An 18,798-nucleotide genomic window follows, 5' to 3' on the forward strand; every position below is an offset into this window, starting at 1 on the left:
TCTGAGAATTAAAAAGTTTATTTTGAGTAAAATACTAAGAATAGCTTCTAAATGTTATATGTCTGTTAGTGCTACATCATTTCAGGATGCTATAACTATCCAGAGTTGTTAATAACTGCTTATTGGTTCGAGTGACAAAGATTAAGTACTTCCATCCATTATTTAGTTATTTATTATTTATTTTACTTATTTATTTATTATTGTTTTGCCTATACTATGATTTCTTTACAAATCCAAATTTATGAAGGAAAACTGTTAATAAAATTATCACAATGATTCTCATAAAGTACATGGGCAATGTCTTTTTATATAGCAAGAGGATCAGCAGAGCAGAATGCACCGGCCACCTCCCAGAGTCTTCTTGATTGCATCCTTGACTTCCTGGTTCCTTAGGCAGTAGATGAAGGGATTAAGCATGGGTGTGAGGACAGCATACACAGCTGAAATGAGTTTGTTGGAATTAAAAGATGCAATAGCCCTGGGTCGGACATACATGAAAATCATGGCTGTGTAATAAATTATGACCACAGTGAGATGGGAGGCACAGGTAGAGAAGGCCTTCTTCCTTCCCTGGGTGGAGGGTATGCGCAGAATGGTGGACACTATGTAGATGTAGGAAAGGACAGTAGTGAAGAGAGGGAAGACAAGGATGACAATAGCCAACGCAAAGTCTACTAACTCAGCTGTGGACATATCTTTGCATGCCAATTTGAGGATCGGTGAGATATCACAGAAGAAGTGGTTCATGACATTAGAGCCACAGAAAGCAACATGTGAAATGAAATAGACTTTGACAACAGAGACCATGAAACCACTGAAATAGGAAAGGGCCATTAGCTGCATGCAGTAAACTGTGGTCATGATGACTGGATATCGAAGAGGGTGGCAGATGGCCACATAGCGATCATAGGCCATAGCTGCCAGGAGTACACACTCTGTGCATGCAAGTGAGATAAAGAAGTAGAGCTGGGTCATACAGCCTGTGAAGGAGATGTGTCGTCTCTGCAGGAGGAATCCATCTAGCATCTTGGGAACTGTTACAGAGACATACCAGATCTCTAAAAAGGACATACTGCTTAAGAAATAGTACATGGGCTTGTGGAGGGAGCTGGTAGACCAGACAGTGAATATAATTACAAGATTTTCTACTATAATCAACATGTAGACTACAAGGAAAATGAAGAAAAGGAGGACCTGTAGCCAAGGGGCTGTAGGGAAGCCCACCAGGATGAACTCACTAACCAGAGTAATGTTCATATCCAACATAATCTTCTGTGGCACCACAAATAAGGGCAATGTCTATGGCATCAGACCAAAAAATAAAAAACAAGTTAGTAATTTACTCTTCTTTTGAATAAGATTCATAATATAATTTATACTAATAAATTATATCAATGTGATGAAACAATCTCCATATAAATATTTTTAGAAAAGCTTTCCAGACACAAGTACACTTTTGTCACTGGCAATACACTAACCTACCATGGTGAAGTCACCAGACTCACACCTGTCTTTGAGTTCCCCATACTTTCAAGTTTGGCTAGGATCATATAATTTGTCTTTCAAGAACATCTAAAAATAACTGAAAGGAGTATTCTTTTGATGACTTAATTTGTGAGTGTTTTCTGTTTTAGAGAAATGTTTGAAGAAATGAGAATAAAGAAATATTGTTTGAAAAAATAAAATCACTTCTACCATAACACTCTTATCTATAGACAGTGGTTGACATTTCAATGCCATTCCTGAATCCTTTGTTAGAGAAGATAGACTCATTGCCCCTCCAAGTAGATTCTATTCTATTTTGGAAATTACTGAACAAATATTTACTCATTGTTGAAATAAAATGACGGAGATTATCATTTAATCAGAAAATTCTCCAAAAGTTTAGGGTTTTTGTGGGGGGGGTATTTTAGCTATAGTCCTTTGTTAGACCCACCACAAAGTCTTCAGTTGGAGTCTATGGAAAATTGTATATGATAGTAACTTGAAAGTGTGTACTCAGTATACTTCTACAGGAACCTCATCAAGGGGCTGTGATGATTTTTCAGTGACTATAGTGTTTTGTCATTAGCATGGGGACCTGAGTTCAGATCCACAACACCAATTTAAGTAGAAGGTGTGCATAGTGACCTGTCTATAATTCAAGCATGCTAGTATCAAAGAAAGTGAGTAGTTGGAGCATACTGGCTAGCCAGAATATTGTAACAACAAATTCCAGGTTCAACAAGTGATCTGCATTAAACTAAAGAAAATTCACTGAGTCATCTGATGTAAACTCATCTCCCATATAACAATTTATCTACACTTTTGCCATGAGCCACACACTTTAACTCCTTCTCACCTGTATGTGAAATTTAAGAGCATGGACTTTATAGTCAGGGAAAAGTTTGTCTTTATAATACCTAGTAGTTTTTTTTTTTGCATCACTCAACAAGTATACCCTCCAGTTTCCTTTCCTACAAAATGAACAGTCATAAAAACACATATCAACTTCAGTTGAGATGTAAGAACTGAATAAAACAGTGCCTAGGAGACATTTAACATAGACTCAATTCACAGACATTTCCTGTTACAAGGTACTATCATTGACTTACGTGAGCATATAGATTTTTACTCAATCATAAACATATGCATGTTTTCACTCATGTGTACTCATAGACACCTAGAGTTATTTCTTCTCTTTCTTTTGCTTATTTTTTCTCTTAAGGTCCAGGGAATAAAATAATCAGACTTTGTTAGAAAATTGAATTACAGCATCCATGAAAAAAAACCTCTGTAATATAGATCATTCATTTCTTTTCCTAATTTATTTTTAATGAATTTTATTATTCCAGTACATTGAATTCTTTTTAAATATTTTATGTCCTAGTATAAAGCTTTAGGAATACAGAATCATTTCCTATGATCTTTGTTTAAAAATAAAGACACTAAACTCTGGTCTCTTGTGCTGCCCTACAGAAGAATGCCCTTTCATTCTAGTCTTGACTCTTCCAGTCTTCCAGTCCTAAATCTTCTTATTCTAAAGGATACCAACACTACTGACCTCTTCTAAAATTATATATATATATATATATATATATATATATATATATATATAGTATTTTTGTGCCTCTACAGCTACAAGGTGCACACATGTCGCAATTGTCCCAACTTTAAGTAAAGAGGTGTTGACTGTTCAATACCCATTTTGTATCCCCCAATTACCCTTTCTTTCGTTAAAGAATACAACCTGTAGCTGCTGAATCTCTTCTCATCTTCCTAGGAACCTTCTTTTAGACAGGTCAACCTCTTTTGGTATCACCAACCACTAACTATTATCCACCTTTCTTTACTCTGAGATGGAAAATTCTTCAGACACCTATAGAGATTATGAGAAAAAGAGCTTGTTTGTGAAATCTTACAGTTCTTAAAGAACCAGACAGGTCTGCAGTCTGCATGGCAGCTATAGTAACTTCAAGATATGAAGACAAGAAGAGGCAGGCTAATGTATTCAGCACTTGTTGATATCTTTTTCTATCATGCCCTCTCCCCAAGGACCTACTTAGATTATTCTGTCCTGGCTGTAGGTAAATTTGATTTGTTCTGCAAAGAACCTGAGAAACTGAACCTCTGTCTATGTATTAAGTTCTGTTTAAATACAATCATAATTATTTATATTTATGAATGTGGAGTAGATAAAAATCACAAAAATTTATACTATGTATCAAGAAACTAGAGAGAATCAAGTAGCCTAAATTTAAAACTACAGGTGAAAAGTAAATTTAAAATGCTAGAACTGACATAAATGAAATAAAAACTAAAAATTATTTTTAAGAAAGTATCAGTGAAGGTAAGCAACAATGAACAAATTAGTAAAGGATTATGGTTTATTCATGCAATAAAACATTATTTACTCTCTTTATTAAAAGAATTTACCATTTATGTATAGGAGTACTTTGACTTTGTGTATGTGTATATACACATACCACATGCATACCTTGAAACCATGGACACCTAAAGGGGGCACTGGATCCCCTAGAACTAGAATTTCCAAGAAATATAAGCTGCCAAGTGGGTGCTTATGAGAGGCTAAACCTACTCCATCTTGGGACTGGCATCCATCGTAAAAGAAAAGGAGCCTTAGGCCTTGAGGCACAGCTGAACTGAAGCTATAATCAAGTACTAGGAAGGACCCCAGGTCTTGTGTTTGGCCCATACCCCAGAGTTACTACCTAAGCTACTTCTTAGCAACAGCTGAACAAGATTAGTCTGATTATTCAGATATACTTTCAAACCATTAGAGAGTGTTCATGATTTTGCTTCAGAGCATCCACCTGTTCCCTTAAAACAGTCTCTCAATTATATGCTTGCCAGGCTGGAAACCTCCTTGCTTGCTCACCATTCCTATAAAGCACTGCCCCACTGAAGGCTTAAGGCTATCTCACCTTCCAGGCTGCTGGGTCAGGGTCACTAGTAAGTGAGCACGAGCTCAAGCTTGAATAAAAAAGACACTACTGCGATTGCCTCAGAGTCAGCTCCTTGGTGGTCTTTTGGGGCTCATGAAAAAGACATAACACTGGAAACTTAAGCTTGGGCCTCTGGAGAGCAAAAAGTGTTCCTAACTACTAAACTGTATCTCTGGCTTTAGTATTATATATTCTTTTTTATTGAATATTTTCTTTATTTACATTTCAAATGTTATCCCCTTTGACGGTTTCCCCTCCAGAAATCCTCTATCCCTCCCAGGGTATAGAGCCTTCACAGGACCAAGGGTCTTTGCAGCCCAACAAGGCCATCCTCTGCTACATATGTGAATGGAGCCATGGGTCTCTCCATGTATAGTCTTTGGTTGGTGGTTTAGTCCCTAGGAGTTCTGGAGTGTCTGGTTGGTTGATGTTGTTCTTCCTATGGAGTTAAAAATCCCTTAAATCCCTTCAGCTACTTCAGTCCTTTCTCTAACTCCTCCCTTAGGAACCCAGTTCTCAGTCCAATGGTTGTCTAAGACCCTGGTGTGAATCAAACCAAGCAAATGAAAGATCTGTATGACAAGAATTTCAAGTCTCCGAGGAAAGAAGTCAAAGAAGATCTCATAAGATGGACAGATCTCTAATGCTCATGGTTTGGCAGGAAAAAATATAGTGAAAGTGACCATCTTGCCAAAAGCAATCTACAGACTGAATGTAATCCTCATCAAAATTCCAACTCAATTTTTCATAGAGTTAGAAAGAGAAATTTGTAAATTCATTTGGAATAACAAAAAACCCAGAACAGCAAAAATACAAAATGGAATATTATTCAGCTATCAAAAACAATGACTTCATGAAATTCATAGGCAAATGGATGGAACTGGAAAATATTATTCTGATTGAGGTAACCCAATCACAGAAAACACATATCGTATGCACTCATTGATAAGTGGCTATTAGCCCAAATGCTCGAATTACCCTATATGCACAGAATACATGAAATTCAAGAAGGATGACTAAAATGTGAATGCTTCACTCCTTTAAAGGGGAACAAGAAAACCCTTGGCAGAGAATAGGGAGGCAATGTTTAGAAAAGAGGCAGAAGGAACACCCATTCAGAGCCTCCCCCACATGTGGCCCATACATATACAGCCACCCAATTAGACAAGATGGATGAAGCAAAGAAGTGCAGGCTGACAGGAACTGGATGTAGATCTCTCCTGAGAGACATAGCCAGAATACAGCAAATACATAGGCGAATGCCAGCAGCAATCCACTGAACTGAGATCGGGACCCCTATTGAAGGAATCAGAGAAAGGTCTGGAAGAGCTTGAAGGGGCTTGAGACATCATATGAACAACAAGGCCAACCAATCAGAGCTTCCAGGGACTAATCCACTACCCAAAGACTATACAAGGACTGACCCTGGGCCCCAACCTCATAGGTAGCAAAGAATAGCCTAGTAAGAGCACCAGTGGAACGGGAAGCCCTTGGTCCTGCCAAGACTGAACCCCCAGTGAACATGATTGTTGGGCAGAGGGTGGTAATGGGGGGAGGATGGGGAGGGTAAGCCCATATAGAGGGGGAAGGGGCTGGGGGATGTTGGCTGGGAAACTGGGAAGGGGAATAATAATCGAAATGTAAATAGCAAATACTCAAGTTAATAAAGATAAAAAAAGAACATCAAGCCTCTGAACAAAGAAAGTGAAGATCTCAGAAGATGGAAAGATCTCCCATGCTCATGGATTGGCGGGATCAATACATTAAAAATGGCTATTTTACCAAAAGAGATCTACAGATTAAATGCAATTCCCATCAAATTTCCAATCCAATTCTTCATAGAGTTTGACAGAAAAATTTACAAATTCATCTGGAATAACAAAATACCCAGGATAGCTAAAACTATCCTCGACAATAAAGGGACTTCTGGGGGGAATCACTATCCCTGAACTCAAGCAGGATTACAGAGCAATAATGATAAAAACTGTATGCTATTGGTACAGAGACACGCAGATAGACCAGTGGAATAGAAATGAAGACCAAGAAATGAACCCACACCAATGGTCACTTGATTTTTGACAAAGGAGCCAAAACCATCCTATGGAAAAAAGATACCATTTTCAGCAAATGGTCCTGCTTCAACTGGAGGTCAGACATAGGAGAATGTAGATTAATCCATTCTTGTCATCCTGTACAAAGCGTAAGTCCAATGGATCAAGGACCTCCACATCAAACCAGATACACTCAAACTAATAGAAGAAAAAGTGGGGAAGAATCTCGAACACATGGGCACTGGAGAAAATTTCCTGAACAAAACACCAATGGCTTATCCTCTAAGATCAAGAATCAACAAATGAGATCTCATAAAACTACAAAGCTTCTGTAAGGCAAAGGACACTATGGTTAGGACAAAACAGCAACCAACAGATTGGGAAAAGATCTTTACCAATCCTACAACTGATAGAGGGATTTTATCCAAAATATACGAAGACCTCATAAAGTTAGACCATAGGGAGACAAATAACCCTATTAAAAATGGGGTTCAGAGCTAAACAAAGAATTCACAGCTGAGGAATGCTGAATGGCTGAGAAACACCTAAAGAAATGTTCAACATCTTTAGTCATAAGGGAAATGCAAATCAAAACAACCCTGAGATTTCACCTCACACCAGTGAGAATGGCTAAGATCAAAAACCGAGGTGACAGCAGATGCTGGGGAGTACGTGGAGAAAGAGGAAGTCTCCTCCATTGTTGGTGGGATTGCAGATTGGTACAACTATTCTGGAAATCAGTCTTGAGGTTCCTCAGAAAATTGGACATTGCATTACCTGATGACCCAGCTATACCTCTCTTGGGCATATACCCAGACAATGTTCCAACAAATAACAAAGACACGTGCTCCACCATGTTCATTGCAGCCTTATTTATAACACCCAGAAGCTGGAAAGGACCCAGATGCCCTTCAACAGAGGAATGGATACAGAAAATGTGGCACATCTATACAATGGAATACCACCCAGCTTTCAAACACAATGACTTTATAAAATTCATAGGCAAGCGGATGGCACTGGAAAATATCCTGAGTGAGGTAACCCAATCACAGAAAAACACACATGGTATGCACTCTTTGATAAATGGATATTCACCCATGGCTCAAATTACCCTAGATGCACAGAACACATGAAACTCAAGAAGGATGACAAAAATGTAAATGCTTCACTCCTTTAAAAGGCAAAGGAGAATAACCTTGGGAGGAAATAGGGAGGCAAAATTTAAAACAGAGGCTAAAGGAACACTCATTCAGAGCCTGCCCTGCATGTGCCCCATACATATATGGCCACCAAACTAGATAAGATGGATGAAACAAAGAAGTGCAGGCTGACAGGAACCGGATATAGATCTCTCCTGAGAGACACAGCCAGAATATGACAAATACATAGGCAAATGCCAGCAGCAGACCACTGAACTGAGAACGGAACCCCCATTGAAGGAATCAGAGAAAGGAGTGAAAGCACTTGAAGGGGCTTGAGACCCCATATGAACAACAATGTTAACCAATCAGAGCTTCCAGGGACTAAGCCACTATACATGGACTGACCCTGGGCTCCAGCTGCATAGGTAGCAATGAATATCCTAGTAAGGGCACCAGTGGAAGGGGAACCCCTTGGTCCTGCCAAGACTGAACCCAAGTGAACAGGATTGTTGGGGGGATGGCAGTAATGGGGGGAGGATGGGGAGGAGAACATCCATATAGAAGGGGAAGGGGAGTGGCTAGGGGAATGTTGGCCTAGAAACCGGGAAAGGGAATAACTATTGAAATGTAAATAAGAAATACCCAATTTAATAAAGATGGAGAAAAAAAGAAGTATATCCACACACCTACAGACATTTGATTTTTGACAAAAAACAAACAACCCCCCAAAAAAACCCACAAAGTAAACTATAGAATAGGTAATAGAAAGCACATTAAACAGATAGTGCTGGTCTAATAACATCTGGAAGTAGAAGAATGCAAACTGATCCATATCTATTACCCTGGACAAAAATCAAGTCCAAGTGAATTAAAGGCCTCAACATAAAAATGAACACAATAAATCTAATAGAATAGTGGGGAATATCCAATTGGATCAAAGATGTCAACATAGAAATGAACACACTAAATAAAAAAGAACAGTGGGGAATATCCTTTAACTCAGTAGCACAGGAGACAACTTTCTGAACAGAATACCAATAATGCAGGCACTAAAATCGACAATTAATAAATGGGACATCAAAAACTGAAAAGCCTCTGTAAAACAAAGGACATTGTCAATATGACAAAATAGCAACCTACTGAATGTGAAATATCTTCTCTAATCCTACATCTCATAGAGGTCTGACATCCATAATATATAAAGAACTCAAAAAAAAAAAAAAAACCAAAAAACTAGACATTGACAAATCAAATAACCCAATTGAAAAATTGGGTCAGAACTTTAAATAGAGAATTGTTTACAGAGGAATCTCTAATTTCTGAGAAGCATTTAAAGAAATGTTCAAATCCTTATTCATCAGTAAAATGCAAATCAAAATGGCTCTGAGAGTCCATCTTGCACTCATCAGAATGGCAAAGATCAAACACTCAAGTGTCAGTACATGCTGGTGAGGATATAGAACAAGGAGAACAATCCTCCATTTCTGGTGTGAGTGCAAACTTGTACAATTACTTTGGAACTCAATTTGGTGATTTCTCATAAAATAGATCTAATTCAAGACACAGCTACATCACTCCTGAGCATATTCCCAAAAGAAGTTCCTCCACACTACAAGTACTGTTACTCACTCAGTGTTCATAACAGCTTTATCTATAATAGCCAGAAACTGGAAACAGCCTAGATGAACCTCAACTGAAGAACAGATTTGTAAAAAATGTGGTATACTTGCACAACACAGTATTACTGAGCCATTAAGAACAATATCATGAAATTTACAGGCAAATGGATAGAACTAAAAAAGATTGATCTGAGTGAGATAATCCAGACACAGAAAGACAGGCATAATATGTTCCCATTTATAGGTAGATATTAGTCATAAAGTACATGGAAGTCATGCGACAAACCACAGACACAAAGAAGCTAAGTAACAAGGAGACATGCTTGAATCTCATTGAGAGGGGAAAACAGACATCAAGAGTGGTGCAGAGAGGGAACTAGGTAGAGAAGTGGTAGGAATGAGAAGAGGAAGAGGTGGGGAGGATAGAGGGAAAGAATACTGGGAGAGAAAACTGGATTGGTGGGGGCATCTCTGGAATGAGCTAGAAACCTACAACAATGGAAACCCCTGGGAATCTATAAGGGTGAACAGACCATCTCCTGTAACCAGGCAAGACTTCCAATGGAGGGCTTAGGACACCAACCCAGCAACAAAACTGTCCTGCATACAAGGTATGCAGGGGTAAAAGTTGGAGCAGAATGAAGGAAGGGTCAACAAGTGACTGGTGCAGCTTGAGACCCATGCCATGAAAGGGAAACTACCCTGACACTATTAATGATATTTTGCTATACTTGTAGACAATAGCCTAGAAACTGATGGAATTGATGCAGGGACCCACAGCCAAACATTAAGTGGTGCTTGGGGATTCCTGTGGAAGAGGAGAAGAAAGGATTGAAGGAGTTAGAGGCATCGAGGATATCCTAAGAAAACCTATAAAATCAATAACCTGGGCCCATATGGGCTCATAGAGACTGAACTGCCAACCAGAAAGTGTGCATGGGACAGACTTAGGCCCTCTGCACATATGTAAAAGTTGTGCAGCTGGGTCTTTATGTGGGATTCCTAAAACAGGAGCAGGGGCTCTCTCTGACTGCCTTTCCTGCCTTTGGATACCTTTTTCCTACTGGGCTGCCTTATATAGCCTCAATACAAGGAGATGCAGATAGTCTTACTCAACTTGATATGTCAAGCCTTGTTGATATCCATATGGAAGGCCTCCCCTTTTCTGGGGAGGAGGTGTGAATGGGAACAGTGAGATGAGAGGGGGGGATTAGGAGAAAAGGAGGAAGAGGAAGCTGCAATCAAAATGTAAATTAAATAAACCACATATTCAGAAAACAAAAAGTCTATTATGATTAACCTAGATTAATATACTCAGAACATTTGTTTTTAAGACACATTTAATTTTGAGCTATTTGAAATTTATAGAACAGTTTACAATGATAAAAAAAGATAGTTCTCATACATCCATCATTAAGTTTTAGTTCCCTTTAAAACCATGTTTCAGTGGCATTAAAACTTTTCAAAAAAAAAAAAACAAGGATCTGAAGTTGGATAGATAGTTCATCTATTGCTCTTTAATATGTCCTGTATTCTATACCAAGCACTCATATGATGATTCATAACAATTCATAACTCTAGATGCAGAGGAACTGATGTCCTCTTCTGAACTTCACAGGCATTGGGCATACACACATTATAATACATACATGCAGCAAAATACCTACATACATAAAATAAGTAAATCTATAATAAAAAATAAAAAAGACAAGAAATCAAAACTGGCACTTTACTCTTAACCAATATGTTTTGCTAGGTTTTAGTCATAATTTACTGGTATTTTTTCTTCCTAAAGTATTTTAATGAACAAATTAAAAGTTTCATAACTAAAAATGAGTTACAATTTTAGATACTCTATATCTAAAATTTTGAAATTTGGTTCCTGACTCTCTTCAATATGAAATTGTAGTATATATTTTAAAATATTGGATCACAAATGTGAGATTTAATGGTATTAATAACAACATTAGATTTGTCGTTACAGTTTCAACATGTGAACAACATAAAATTACGAACACAATCATGAAGACCATTCTTAAAAACTTGAAAGGGCAAGTAAGGATATTGGAATTTATTCAAATTTCGAAGGAACCAATAGATATTTTTAGAGAATATTAGTTTTATTTTAACATTGTACATATATTAAATAAATGCTAAACATATAATTATGTGCAATAAATATGTAAGCAATATTCAATATATTGAATCATTATATCATTTGTAAGTTACTGACATGTCTCTACAAAAACTAATTTTTTCCAGTTATAGCAATATGTAATGTCTGGCTTCCATTTTGAGTTAAGTTTTTGTTTTGTGTGCTTTTATACTGTGATTTCATTATGAATTTATGTCTGTGAAGAACAGGTCCACAGTCACTGTCATGATATATTGGGGATGGGGCAATATCTCCTTCTCAAGGCAGAGTGATAGCCTGAGCAAGAAGCACTAGCTACCTTCTAAGGTCTTCTTGATAGCATCCTTGACTTCTTGGTTCCTTAGGCAGTAGGTAAAGGAATTCAGCATGGGTATGAAGACTGCTGTGCAAACATAGCTGAGATCAGTTTGCTGGAATTAAAAGCAGCAATAGCCCTAGGTCAGTCTTACATTAAAATCATGACTGTGTAATAAATTATGACCATAGTGAGATGGGAGGCATAGGAGAAAAGGTATTCATCCCCTGGTGGAGGATATACACAGAATTCCAGACATTATATAGGCATAAGAGAAGAAAGTGATTATGACAGAGAAGTTAAGGATTATAATAGCCAAAAAAATCTAATAATTCAGCAGTGAGCATATCTTTGCATGCAAGTTTGAGGACTGGCTAGATATCACAGAGAAGGTGGTTCATTACATTGGGGCCACATAAATGACATATGAAAATGAAAGATGTTGATCATGATAATCATGGACCCAGACACACAAGTAAAAGGCACCAGCTGCACACAATAACTTGTCATGAAGTCTAGGTTTTGGAGAGGGTAGCAGATGGCCACATAGAAGTTATAGGACATAACTGCTATGAGCACACACTGTGTATGTAAATGAGATTTTTTAAAAAGTAGAAAAAAGTCATGCAACCTGGGAAAGAGATGTACCATTCCTGTAGGAGAATAGGATATCTTAGAGAGATTTGAAAGGCAAATTAAGAAACTTTGTGTTATCCAACATCACTGAACACTGGACAAAAAATCTATGTTGATCTTTGTTTGCCTGTACATGTCCACTACCTCCTGCCATTCTGGGCAATGCTTATGTCTGAATGGTTGAAGTAGCTCCTATATTATTACATGAGATCAGTGATACCGCCCCCCAAGAAGATGCGAATTATGGGCCCATGCCATTGAATATGGGGTCATGAAAAGGTGGAAAGACTGACAGAATATAAAGATGGGCTAAAACAAGTAGACTCATATGGAAAAGAGATAAAACATATATATTTATAGAGAAAAATGGATAAAGTCAGATAACTAATACTAAATTTAATAAAAAAAACTTAAGTTTTATTGATCTCAAATTCAATATGGGCCATGCCTAGAAAAGATCAGTAAAAGAAGTCCCAATGTTGTTATAGCTCATAAGAATCAAATATTCTTGCACTCATTAACTAATGATAGATGTTATATGAAGGACATCATAATAAGTATTGCTAAATCTGAAGTCTTTGGTTTCAAGTCCACATTGTATGTATTTCTTTGCATTGGAAAATTAGTGTATTTTAGAAAAAAATATAAGACATGAGAAAAATACAGTGAGGAAACCAACATTTTATTTTACCTTCCTATTAACTGGAACTAAAAATCAATCCATGTAACAACTAAAATTACGATGCCCAGAGGAGGGCACTCCCCCTGCAGATCATTGACTCACTCAGAAACAACTTCTACAGGAATAGTCATTTATAGACCTGTAAACATGATAGTAATAAGGTTAAGTAACATCTTTGGTACAAATAGTTTTATATGATTTTCATTTCATCAATGTAGACTAGCAAATAACATACAATACTGTCAAACTCAGGCAAGAGGGAAGCATGAGAAAAAATAACAAATTATATCTTTTCATAATTTTTTACAAGTTTGATTAGACAAAAGACAACTATAAAAAGGACACCTGAAGGACACCAGAAAACATGAACTTTATGTCTTTAGGTTTCTGGCTCTTGGGCAAATAGTAGGAGTGTACTGACTACCCTCTTATTATCTATGCCCATATGGATAATGTTATATATCTTAAAGGATAAGAAAAGCTTATTTACATGAATATGTTTTTCACAAAACATTGCTGAAAAAATAGTTTGTATGAAAAGGAGGTCTATTAACATTTTAATCAAATTTGTTCTAATCGTAGTTAAAATTAAAAAAAACTAAATCAGGTTTTGATACTGTTAGATAACATAATAACTTACTAAATTAAAATTTTTTGAGTCATTAATGCTATTTAGATCATGTTGCATCATTGTCTCTAAGATTGCATTTAATGTGAACTATAACTTCCTTAATGTCCTTATTTGTAAATGTTAAATATATTTCAATCATTTCATTATAAATAAAAATATTTACACTCAAATTCTTTCAATTTTGTAAAGCTTCTGTTACAATTTCTTTCCAGCAAGACTGGAATAATCTATACCTCTTCATTCACGTCCTAGTGAAGTTTGAGAGGTTTAGTTCCTGTACCTACTGAATCCAACTATAGGCTTCACACATAAGCCTCATCTATAGGGCCCCTCACTATATTAATATATTTATATGTATTTATAGCAGTTATGTGGTAGATATTTTTCTGTACCATGATAAGAAAATGTGACTGTGTCTCCATAATATCTGTAGTATAATTAAAGCTGCAGAAGATTAAAGAATAAACAGTACTAAGCCACTAATTTAATGTCATCAATAAATTTAGAAATGAATCCAGAAAGAGATCATATGCAACTCAAAAATAACCAACACAAAAATTCATAATTTGGCCTGGTAATGTAGATCAGTTGGTAGAGTGCTTGCATAGCAAACGCAAAGCCTTGGTTCACTTCCTGGGGCACATAGCTTCAATGCCAACACTTCAGAGTTGGAGTCAGGAGGCTCAGGAATCCAAAAGTTCTTTTGTTACATAGAAAATTCAATGACAACACAAAGTGCATAAAAATCCGTCTTAGTTTCTTATCTTCTTTTTTAAAAATCACTCCAGAATTTTTACCTTCTGAGCCTCTGTTACTTCACAGAGCAGTTATTGGTCTGTGTCTTTTCCTTCTTATAATCCATGCTTCATTTAATGAAAATTGATTTGTGTATTCATAATACTGGTCCAGGCCTTACCCATAAACTGGAGCACTATCTTGCAGAAATCCAGACTCTACCTTGGAATCTTTGCTTTTTCCTTTCTGCTGGACTAAGTTGCAGAACCCAGAAGCTGATTCCTAATATAGTCCCCTAATTTAGACTTCAAAAGAGAAAGAAGCAAGGAAGGAAGGGAGGGAGGAAGGAAGGGAGGGAGGGAGGGAGGGAGGGAGGGAGGAAGGAAGGAAGGAAGGAAGGAAGGAAGGAAGGAAGGAAGGAAGGAAGGAAGGAAGGAAAAGAAAACAAACCAAACCCAAGTTTTTTATTATCAACCCCTCTCTACCTAACCATTTTTGCTGCCTTTGTTGGTATTGGCCTCCTGGTCCTGGGCCAGGTGCAGCGTGCGACGTAGCGCTCTTTTGACATCTTGGTTGCGCAAGCAGTAGATGATGGGATTGAACAACGGTACAATGACAGCGTAGAGTACAGAGACCAGCTTGTTGGTGTCAAAAGCTGAGAGTGCCTTAGGCCTGGCATAGATGAAAATACTGGCTGCATAGAAGATGATCACAACAGTGAGGTGGGAGGCACAGGTTGAAAAGGCTTTATGGCGGCCAGCAGCTGAGGGGATGCGCATCACAGCACCTGTGATGGCCATGTAGGATGCCCCAGTGACAGAGAGCGGTCCCAGCAGAATAAAAATGGCCAGGACAAAGTCTGTAAGCTCTGCTGTGGACATGTCAGTGCATGACAGGTTGAGCAATGGAGACACATCACAGAAAAAGTGGTTGATGGTGTTGGGGCCACAGTAAGACAGGCGAGAAATAAGGAAAACTTTAACCATGGAGATACCAAAACCTCCAGCCCAGGATCCAGCTGCCATCTGCACACATAGCCGGCTACTGACAATGACGGGGTAGTGGAGTGGATGACAGATAGCCACATAGCGGTCATAGGCCATCACAGCAAGAAGGACACACTCTGTGCAACCCAAGCCCAGGAAAAAGTAGAGTTGTGTCATGCATGCCTCAAAGGAGATCAGCTGTCCATGGTTCTCCTTGGAACCAATGAAGCCAGCGAGCATCTTAGGAATCGTAACAGTGACATACCAAATCTCCAGAAATGACATATTAGCCAAGAAAAAATACATGGGTTTGTGGAGGGTTGGGTGGTTCCTAATTGCTATAATGATGAGCATGTTTTCAGTCAACACCAACACATAGGCCAGAAGAGAAAGGAAAAATAGTAGTACTCGCAGTGGGGCAGGAGCTGGGAAACCCAGCAACACAAATTCACTCACTCTCCCACTGTGGTTCCTTCGCTCCATGATTTCAGTCTTGTTCACTACTCTCCAAGAGATGAGACCAAGGTATCTCATAAAAGCAGCAGCAAGATTCTAGCTTAGTGACTGTACTCTGATAGGTTGCAATGCTCGTGGTATGTACAATTAACAATAGCTATTTGATGATCTGAGTGATAAGCCAAAAAAACAGAGACAAAAATAAATGACTGTGTATTATAGACACTGTAAAAATGCCTCGAGCCTTGGAGAATTATGCACTGAGAAATAGCACAGGGCAGGGGGGAGGCAACAGTCCCAATGTATGTATTTTAATCCTATGCAAAGACAAGAAGAAATCAAAGCCATAAATGCTGATGGTGAAAACATAAGCTTGATTCATCTCATAAAAGTAATTAAACAAACACAGAAAATAAAATGACCTGTTCCTAGTCATATAGATTTTAAAAAGTGGAACCAGGAATGTGGAACTTAAAAACCTGTAAAATATTTAGGCAGCATGCATTCTAGATTTACATTCAAGAGAGGGAATCTGTGAGTTCAGCTAGGAACACAACCTTTTCCTGCAAAGCAAGGAGGCTAAGGCAGAAAACCAAGAATTACAGCAACTATGGGACTTAAGAACTTAAAACTTAAGAACGTCTAGAACTCACCCAGATATCAGGACATGAAGTAGGCATTGGATGGTGTGAGTCCCGGAAAGTCCACTGGTTCTGAAATTTTGGCTAACTCTCTTCCAATAAGGCCATTCCTTTAGCATCAAGACAAATTTAATAGTCAGTAGAGACCTCCCCTTTGTTAAAAACTTAATAACAAAGTCAGAATTTTTTCTTCCAAATCCTCAAGTATTCTCTGAATGAGAGAGAAGTTGGCATCCCCACCTAACAATTCATGTGAACAAAGATTGTTTTCAGTCAGTGCCTTTATGGTCATATGGCATAAGGATGGAAGGCAGATCGCAATGAACAATTAAGCAGAGTCTTCTGGATATCTGAGTGGTTTTGCTCCCAGAAGTTTCTTCCCTGACTCTTTTATTGCCTGACCCTATAGATAGGAGAAAATGTATTCACAAACTCTAATAATGCTTTCAGAGCTGTATTTCTCTTTTTATTCTAGGTTATTAATCCTTGAGTCTTTGACATTTTTCTCAGTAAGAATGTTACTGACATGCTAACTTCATTTTGTTTGTTTATTTTGTTCTGTTTTGTTTTGCTTTGGTATACTGACTTTCTTTATGTAACTCTGGCTGTCCTGAAAGTCACTCTGTAAGCCATGCTGACCTCAACCTCAGAAATTGCCAGCCTCTCCTTCCTAGTTGTTGAAATTAAAGACATGTACCACCATTGTCCAGTTGGTATGCTAGCTTCTTATATGGAAAGTTAACAGCTACAACTGTCCTTCATAACCTTAGATGTGACCATTGACATCCATCTTCCTTGTATGCCACTCAATGTTCTTTGACTTCCTTAGTCTCAAAACTTCATCTTCAATATTTAATATTTTGTATATTCATACTTACACATTGGGAAAAGAAAAGCAACATTTTAGATATGAATTAAAATTTTCTATACCTATGATCTGTCTCCTAAAATTCAAATCATTAGATTTTACTCCTCTTTTTAGAACAAATCCATGGTGCCCTATTGGCTCCACAATGACATCCAAAATCTTTAACAAAATAAATGGCTATTTCATCATCTTCCATTGCTTTTACAAAACATTCTGTCTTGTCATGAGGAACAGTTGTATCATGAAGCACAATTGTATGTGTCACTGCACAGCTCTGTTCCTGCTTGAGTTTCCATCAGCACAGCTGACTCAATCTTTGTTCAAGGAGCATGACTTCATATGAATGCTATCTATCCTTTCTTTTCTATTCCCCTCCTATGGCAGTGTGACTATCCAAAACCTTCCAATAAAGTTTCAAAATGCATTTTCTTCTTACTTTTTCACCATAATCCAGTCATCCATCACTGATTATTCTTTCTAAGTCTGCCAGGGTATTCTTGTACTTTGTGACATGGCACACATACTTTTCTCTGTTAAAACACTGGAACTTTCACAAAGACTCTTTATCATTCATATTTAGTCCCTTATTGTCCCTCCAAAGCTATCCATATTTAACATAAGGAATACTACCTCACTGTGCATCTTCTGTCAGTATTTTTTATGTGGGTTGTTTTAGTCAATGATTAACAAAGAGAATATAGTTGCTGGGTGGAAAATAAAGGAAGATATAACATGGACAGGACAGATAAAGTCAAGGGTGAAGGAACAGAATAAAGTGCAGGTCAAGTATGTGAATAATTTGTGTGGAAATGATGATCTATAGAAAATTTAAATCTTTAAGAGAAAATTTAGATCTTTAAGAGAATTGACACATTTAGAAATCTACATTGACTATAGATCTGAGAGATTCAGAGAAAACATTCCCACTGGTGGGTTTCCCATATACCAGTAGGTAGTCCAACCTCACAGACACATGGGCAGTACCAATTGGATTTTGTGGATATCAAAAAGAAAAAACTAACATTAAGTTTGGATGGGAGCATACAGGGATACATATATATATATATATATATATATATATATATATATATATATATATATGTGTGTGTGTGTGTGTCTGTGTGTCTGTGTGTCTGTGTGTCTGTGTGTCTGTGTGTCTGTGTGTGTCTGTGTATTAACTGAAGGAGAAAATAGGAATAGATATGATTATATTTCGTTGTATATCTGTATAAAATATCAAGAATAAAGAATAATACAATTTTAAAAACCACAAAGTTAGATTGAGCACACTGAAAGAAGACTTTCTCTAGATTAAATGTACAATATGTAGGTAAAGTAAACTTACTTTCTAGCAATAGTGTCAAGGAGAGAAGACTGTGTGATGATATCTAGTTTATGGAAAACATGAAGTAGAAACAGAGATCATAAGGCTGAAGGAAGACAAGAATAATATAAT

The 18,798-nt window shown here is 37.4% G+C and overlaps 2 protein-coding genes and 1 pseudogene across 2 annotated transcripts; all 3 read right to left on the minus strand.

Moving 5' to 3' along the window:
* Positions 1–321: 321 nt before the first annotated feature.
* Or6b6 (olfactory receptor family 6 subfamily B member 6) lies at positions 322–1,266 on the minus strand. Its single transcript, NM_001000553.1, has one exon. The coding sequence runs from the start codon at positions 1,264–1,266 to the stop codon at positions 322–324; it is 945 nt and encodes a 314-aa protein (NP_001000553.1).
* On the minus strand, positions 11,703–12,333 carry Or6i2-ps1 (olfactory receptor family 6 subfamily I member 2, pseudogene 1; annotated as a pseudogene).
* Positions 14,877–15,860, minus strand: Or6a2 (olfactory receptor family 6 subfamily A member 2). The gene has a single exon (NM_031710.2). The coding sequence runs from the start codon at positions 15,858–15,860 to the stop codon at positions 14,877–14,879; it is 984 nt and encodes a 327-aa protein (NP_113898.2).
* Between the last annotated feature and the right edge of the window lie 2,938 nt (positions 15,861–18,798).

Source organism: Rattus norvegicus, chromosome 1, assembly GCF_021556685.1.
Source record: "Rattus norvegicus strain SHRSP/BbbUtx chromosome 1, alternate assembly SHRSP_T2T, whole genome shotgun sequence".
In the NCBI taxonomy this organism is placed as follows: Eukaryota; Metazoa; Chordata; class Mammalia; order Rodentia; family Muridae; genus Rattus; species Rattus norvegicus.